At 44.8% G+C, this 7,581-nt stretch overlaps 1 protein-coding gene across 1 annotated transcript; it reads right to left on the bottom strand.

Moving 5' to 3' along the window:
- Positions 1 to 4,155: 4,155 nt before the first annotated feature.
- On the bottom strand, positions 4,156 to 7,341 carry RPL7 (ribosomal protein L7). The gene is made up of 7 exons (XM_033126407.1): positions 7,308 to 7,341; positions 6,423 to 6,528; positions 5,965 to 6,131; positions 5,288 to 5,425; positions 5,062 to 5,171; positions 4,547 to 4,756; positions 4,156 to 4,225 (listed from the first exon to the last, which is right to left on the bottom strand). The coding sequence occupies exons 1-6, from the start codon at positions 7,319 to 7,321 to the stop codon at positions 4,548 to 4,550; spliced, it is 744 nt and encodes a 247-aa protein (XP_032982298.1). The 5' UTR covers positions 7,322 to 7,341; the 3' UTR covers positions 4,156 to 4,225; position 4,547.
- Positions 7,342 to 7,581: the final 240 nt, after the last annotated feature.

Below are 7,581 nucleotides of genomic sequence, written 5' to 3'. Positions count from 1 at the left end.
TAATATGCTGTTCTATTTTCACGTACTACTTATCCCTACATAAAAGTCTTTCTGACTCCTCCGAAGTGTATATATATACATATCTCCATAAACCCACATTCCAGCCCCACTCCTCTCACCATTTCCCACCCCAACACTCAAGGACTGCATATGAATCAACAACTGGAGATGTAAAATTTTAAGTGGCTACTGCCCTTTTAACAGGCTGGATTCAAAGCAGCAAAGGGCGTGCGATGCAGCAGGCGCTGTCCTAACTGCTGGAATAGCAAAGGCAAAGACTCAAACCTTACGGGGGGTTTGAGTACATACACTCAATTCTTGAGTGGTTGGGAAAAGCAACAGACAAGTAAACGAAAAAGCATTTCGGACAGTGAGAGATGCCATGGAAACAAACAAGGTTATGTGATGTGTCAGAGACCCCTTTTTCCAGAATGATACAGCCCATGTACACACACCTGCGGGCTGAGTGTTCCAGATGCAAGATCACAAGCACCAAGACCCTACATTAGAGGCTTGTCATTATTGAGGAACAAGAAAAAATGACTGCTGGGAGCCACAAGTTAAAAGATCAAAGAATGACCCTCCCTCCCAAATATTTCCCTGTCCTAATTCCTGGAACCTGTGAATATCCTACCTTACGTAAGGACTCTGCAGATGTACTTACGAAATTTGAGATGGGGAGATTTATCCTGGTGCAGTGTAATCACAGGGTCCTTGTAAGAGGGAAGAGGGAGGGTCAGAGCCAGACAGATGATGGAAAGATGGAAGCAGAGACTGCGCATTGAAAATGAAGGGGCAAGCCAAGAAATGCAAGCAGCTTCTAGAAACTGGAAAAAGCGAGGAAACGGAGTCTCCCCCAGATCCTTCAGAAGGCAGGTAGGCCTGTTGACACCTTGATTTAGCCCAGGGAAGCCGATTTTGACCTTCTGACCTCCAAAACTGTTAACCATAAATGTGTTTTAAGTCACCTAAGTTTGCTGTGATTTGTTACAGCAATAAGAAACATACCTAAGGCCTGCCATAACATACCTCCATACTGTAGGATCAAGTCCAGACCACTGCAACAGCCAGTACCACAGTAAAGCAAGTCCTAACCTTTTTGCTGGTGGAGGGTCTTGCCTTCAATTTGTAAAAAAAAAGTAACATCTGTGAAGCACAGTACAGTGAAGCGCAATAAAACAAGGTATGGCTGTGTGTGGTACATGTCAGGAACGGGGCATGATAAAAGGCCGGCCTTAGAAGGCTTACTGCCCAAGAGAAGGGAAACACGTATGAGAGCGGTGTTTAGGCTGGTTTGGTACCAAATCTGTGAAGAATGCGGGATCAGAATGTTGTCACTCTTCTGCAAGGGCCTGTCACATCCCAGACGTCGCTGCAGCGCTTTAAAATCCTGTGAAGTTAGGTATGACCGTTCCCCCCCCCCCCCCCGTTTCCTGATAAGGGAAGTTTAAATAATGTATTAAGCTACTGGACGGAGGCGGTACGTGACCCCAAGCAGTTCGGCTCCAGAGCTGGCACTCTTGATCCAGCCTACCAGAGGAAACTTTGAAGATATACAAACGTTTACGAGGTCATATCGCTGAAGTCCCGTAGGTGCAACAGGTCCCTTTACGCAGACAGACACGTAGGCAGACACGCAGACAGAAGACTGAGAAAGCTGGCATACTATGAAGGGTACTAATGGAAACGTACACGTGAGGTGACTTTGCACAAGTACAACTTACTGAGTGGCCCACTTTCAGGAAGGTAGGTGGGTTAGCCTTCCAGTAGACGGTCCCTTGTAGAAGGGACCTTTAAGAGGTTGGCTTTCTAAGTAAAATTGGGTATTAACCTGCATTGAAATAGGTTGTAACAGTTCACAAAATCATTTTCGTACCTATTTAGTCTTTACAATTCTGGGTGAAGGCAGGCGATCCCACTTTAGGTACCAGGAAACTGACAGCTGAAATTGTCACCTGAACGCATGTTTTCTATTTATCCCCCCTCTGCAAATTCTGAAGCAAGTGCCTCCGACTTCTCTATGGCAATCCTAGATGTCTGCAATTCCTTCCCTCTCCCCAACTCTCATACATGTCACCATCTGGTTCTCTAGCCCCCCTTGGAAAGTCATTTACATGAACAGTTGAATTTCCAGGACTGAAAACAGGAATGTGTCTGCACAGGACAGATACAGTCAATATACTATCCATTTCTTTATCCTAGATAAACACCGGCAGAATTTCCTACCCCTACCAGCTTTAAACGCTGCGCTCCTTTGGTGACATGTCAATGTTCATGGACCCTAGTTTATCGCTATCAATAATGGGTGTTTGGGGGTAGGGGCACATGGGAAGTCGTGTGTGGTAGAACCCCATTAGCCATGGGTTTGTTTTCCTTAATTTCAGTTACCCGGTCAACCACAGTCCAAAAATATTTTATGAAAATTCCAGAAATAAACATTCGTAAGTTTTCAAATGCACAGCTCTCTGAATAACGTGAACTCCCACGGCTGGCCTGGGAGGCGACTGTCCCTTTGTCCAGTGTCTCCATGCTGTATACACTCCCTGCTCATTAGTCACTTAATTGACTTCTAGGTCCAGCCTCACAGTGCTTGTGTTCAAGTAACCCTTATTTTTAATGCCATATTCACATCACTTGTTACACTAATAAGTTTTAATTCCTGTTAATCTCTGTGCCTCACTTGTAAATTAAACTTTATCGTAGGTATGTAAATACAGGAAAAAACAGTATATCTAGGGTTTGGCACTATCCACAGCTTCCAGGCCTCCACCGAGGGTCTTGGAACATTTACCCCATGGATGGGGGGGGCGGGGGGCTACTGTACTTTCCCCTCAATTTCGCTGTGAACCTAAAACCGCTTTAAAAAATTTTTTTTAAAAAAAGCTTGGTTAAACGCCTCACTTCACACACATAGAGTACCACTTTTATTACTACCCCCGTTCCTTTCTCCCCCATCCACCCATACCTGGGTAGTCAGCAGCAATATGCCACCTGTACTTGGTTGCAATGGTGTTTTCCTTCTTCGGAGCCACTTCTACCTTTCAGAAAACTGGATGAGCAAAGGTTTACTGCTCCATCTACTGAAGCAGTAAAACATAGGTAATTTCAAAACTTGCACTCTTAGACTCCACCGAGAGATTAATGTACAATTTTTTGTACATTGATCAAACTGTTTGTTTACTAAGACATTAAATTTCTTGTAAAACAGGGTTGATACCCTGAGTTTATAAAGGAAAGGACATTAATTTCTCTCCAGAATTCACTGACCCTAAACTCACTAATCCAGAGACCAAAGACCAAAGAATTTAAAGAAATTTCTCAAATATATTTGTCTAGCAACTTCCAAATACTGAAAAGTACTGATTCTGGTGCAACAGTCTCAAAAGAATTAAACAGGGCATCCTTTTCATACACATCAGTGAGGACTACAAATGTTTCCCCTTTTATTATTCGTACTGCATGTTATACCCTACACTTAAGCTTTCAGTTCCCTAGTCTAGGTGAGGCGATACATAAAACATACAGGAATGTTACTTATAAAATACTCAAATTTTCTATTTAAAGTTTTTGCCCACTAGTTTCATTAGGAGTGCTCCGGGTACTCCAAAATGACTTGCATCAATGGGTACAAATTTCATTCCTTCCTGCATAATATGCAATTATTAAAACTTACCTAAGTAAGGACATAAGATACAAGAAAAAGAACATAAAAATGGAATGCAAAAACAACGTTTATGTGGTATTTTATAGGCAAGCCAAAGCCTGTGAAAACGGCATTTCAGCAACAGAATTTTTATTTGTAAACTGCTTTTAACCATGTTACCTATAAAGCATGCACAAAGGCTGTGAAATAGCCTTTCTTAGAATACACCCATTTGGGCTAACTCAAAGGCACAATTCAAAAGTGAAAAATAAATGGAATCTAAAGAAAAGAATAAATGAACTAATCTAATCAGAAGAAAGAAAAAGGAGAGATTTCTCTTTTGTACGGAAAGGTCCTTAATAAACCCAAGAAATGTTTTTCCAAGATACAACTAAACCCTAGTTTTGCATTCAGTAGCTGTGGACTTGGCTTAATTTTAGAACACACTGAGATTTTCCGTAAGAGTTAAGGGACAGCAGCGGCAGGCTAACAGAAGTCACCAAGACAACACATTTCAATTTGAAAACAGTCGCCGTTTATTTTATTAACTGTCCAGATTACAAAAATACCCATGGTAGATACCTGAAAAGAAAAAAACAAACCCATTAAAGAAACCACCTTAATAGCTAAGAATTAACATACATCAGGATTATGAGAAAAATACCAACTGTTTCCATTTTTAAGTAGGAAAAAACCCAGCCCTTCCTCCCTCCATAAAAGTCTTCAAAAGGAGTAACCAAACCAACCATAGTGATGTAAGATGGCTGATTTTTTCCACACTAAAAATATCGATTAGAACTCAACCAAACCCTCACTAATATGTGGTGGGAGAAGTATTCGCGATTACGACTTACACCCTAGTATTACTGAGTAGTAAAGCACTCCCCAGGCACAGCTGCTCACCTTAGTTCATCCTCCTAATCAGCCTGTTGATCTGGTCTTCCCTGTTGCCAGCATCTCCCCCTTCCACAAAGTGGGTGGTCTTTTTCTTCATTCCACCTCGTGGAGAAGACAATTTGAACGGCCACAGGAAGTTGTTCGCTTCTTTGAAGCGTTTTCCAACAGTGTAGATCTCATGAATCAGATCCTCCATGCAGATGATGCCATATTTACCTGAACATTTGAAGGTTATTTGATTAGAATTGTGAATTTGTTGTGGTTAACTTTTTTAAAGATTACTACATTTTAAGGCATTCCACGAGCACAATTATAGGATGGACACAGAAGTAAAGAGTGTAAAGAGGGAAGTGCACGGTTAAGGTTAGGTTCAAGCCAATAAAATCTCACCGTACATTTTCCAGACTTAAGCATTGCAGGGAATGTGTGACGGTTCACAAGTTAAGAAACGTAGGGCCACAAGAGGTCAGAAAATACCAACTTTGCCTAATGTCCAACTTTTCCCCAAATAAGCAACCTACCAAGGGATCGAGCAATCAATGTGTTATCTGTCAGGGCAATTCGCTGCTTGTTGATTTTGCCATAACCACGCTTGTAGATCAATTCATTTACTGATTTCAGGTTTGGGTACCTGAAATATGAAAGAGAAATGTAAGCGAACAAAGACCTACAGCTGTCAAAACACCTAAAATTCACCTTGCTAACGTAGTCAATTTCCCAAAAGAAAAATCGAAGGGACAGACTGACCCCCAAGCGATGTACGGCTCCACAATCCTCAGCATGTTAATGGAAGCCTTGTTGAGCTTGACAAAGGTGCCATTGAAGATCTGGCGAAGGCGAAGAAGCTGCAGCACCTTCCGGACCTTTGGGCTCACGCCGTTGATGCTGCCGGGAAAAGACCAACACATTTACTGGACTTTCGTCAGAACTGTCATTAACAGAGGACAGGAAACTCAGCTTTGTAACTTCGGACAACACAAGCCCCACTGAAATAGACAGGGACCCTCTCTCGTTACGAAGACCACTGGTGGCTTTCCTGTAGGCGGCTAACCTTTTCCGTCACCTGTCCCAACTTGCCACCTCCTCCAGTAAACTGTCTTTGGACACATACTGTAGACATTTAAAACTTCCCCTGAGCCTTTTACCACTTCCTCGTTTTGTACCCATCTTTGCTACGGCAGGTTTGCGGCTACCTTTTACCTACTTGTGAGGTTCAACCCCAGGACACTACACTCGTGCTCAGGGAGAGAACGGAGAGCAGCTCTGGGCATGAGGCGTGCAACTAAAGTATTAAAAAATAACCCCCTCTCTTGCTCAGACTATCCCCACAGTATTTTTATTCCCATGTTTAGGAACCCAAGTGACGTTTAGCTTGGCTGGGACCACACAGCTTTCCCTTTAAAACCAGAAAAAACTGGACTTACCCTCTGATCCTGATGACAAATGCCAGTTTGGGTTCCGCAGGAACATAGAAGTTGCCGGCTTTCCTCGCCATCCTCGCCATGCGAATCTCAGTCCTGTACATCTGCCTATATTCTTTGTGGTAGTGCTTCGCTTTTTCATAGATGAGCTTCCTTCTCGCCTTTCGAAGCTGAAAAACAACTGTTCAGTGACTCATCTGATCTGTAGCTCCCCAACACCACCAGCACGGTCAGTTCATGAACAGAAAAATAACCTTCCCCGGAATCTTTCTTGCCTGGCGTGCATTTACATCCCAGAAGGCAGGGGCCACCTTCATCGGAGACGCCACTGTCCCGAGCTAACAGCCTCACCGGTACAACAGGGGAAGTAACCAAGGCCTCCGGAGAACCACCTCCTCGTCTTCCATCCCAAAGCCTCTCCTGACATGGTGAGGGCCTTAAAAAAAAAAAAGCTTCCTTACCATCTTCTGGGCAAACTTCTTTCTCAGGCGCTTGATCTTCAGCTCGGCGAAATTCCTCCGCTTTTTCTTAAGGGTTTCTGGCACGGCAGGAACCTTCTTCTTCTCTCTGGCATCAGCAAACATTAAGAGTGCATCAGGCTCACAGCCCTACGTGTCTCCCGCCCCGTACTGAGCCCACTGGGTCACGGAACGGCACGACTGCCGTCGATTCTCAACACTCGTATCTCGCACTGCTCGGACGTGCGACGGCGTTAAGCTGCAGAGTTTAGGGAATCTCGGTGCCAACAATCCCCTTCGACCCTTTAAACAGCAGTCGGTCACCACGTTGACAAATGCACGTCTAATCCACGACCAGTCCCGGCCTCCCCCAAATACATCCACAGCGAAGTGAACAAAACGTACAGACTGAGGCCGCTACGAGACACGGAACCCTAGACTCTTAAACAAGGGCTCAGGACCCCCCATCACGCCCCCCAAAAAACCCAACTCCAACAACTCCCAACCACCCCGCTTCAGGCCTCAAGCTCCACCTGCTAAAAGCAAAGGACTGACGACACTTACTCTCGAGCCAGGTACCAGCCAAGAAACGAACCCAATTCAGAGGCTCTTCGCCTCCCTCCAAAGACAGCGGACTGGACAACCGACCGGCCCCGCACACGTTAAGCTCTCCCACCTCTCCCCGTCCCCAGCAACGCCGAAACCTCCGCCCCAAGGCCGCCTGCATCCCAGGTTAGCCTGCGGCCCCCAGCAGTGCCGCAGGGCACCATACACACACAGACAAGTGGGAAAAGGTACAGGCCACAGTCAGATCCAAAGAGCGTGAGGCTAAAGGTCTCTGGTTTAGGGGATGGAAGAGGATTCTCAAGAGAACGAGGAGCAACTTACTCTGCACCCTCCATGGCTCCGGCCGGAGAAAAAAAAGAGGAAGTCGGCGCATGCGCACTGTTCACTTAAAGACGGCGAGAGGGAAGCCCCACGATTCATAGGTGTCCCAGGATAAGCCAGAAAAGAACTCAGAACTGAGAACTCTCCTTGCAGACTCAAAATTAAGAAGTGCCTGATTCAGCCTCTTGGGATCAAGTTTCTGGTAAAATATGTATGGGAAAAATGCGTGCACTGATTAAACTTTAATCAATATGACGAGAGCAAAGAGTGCTGA

Source organism: Rhinolophus ferrumequinum, chromosome 14, assembly GCF_004115265.2.
Source record: "Rhinolophus ferrumequinum isolate MPI-CBG mRhiFer1 chromosome 14, mRhiFer1_v1.p, whole genome shotgun sequence".
Lineage (NCBI taxonomy): Eukaryota > Metazoa > Chordata > Mammalia > Chiroptera > Rhinolophidae > Rhinolophus > Rhinolophus ferrumequinum.
Note: the sequence above shows the minus strand (reverse complement) of the source record. Positions and strands in the feature narration are given on the sequence as shown.

Coding starts and splice junctions, on each gene's coding strand:
- RPL7 (XM_033126407.1), bottom strand. Junction 6,132..6,422: donor AGAAGTTTGCCCAGAAGATG/GTAAGGAAGCTT, acceptor GTTGTTTTTCAG/CTTCGAAAGGCGAGAAGGAA. Junction 5,426..5,964: donor TTTGTCATCAGGATCAGAGG/GTAAGTCCAGTT, acceptor TTTTCCCGGCAG/CATCAACGGCGTGAGCCCAA.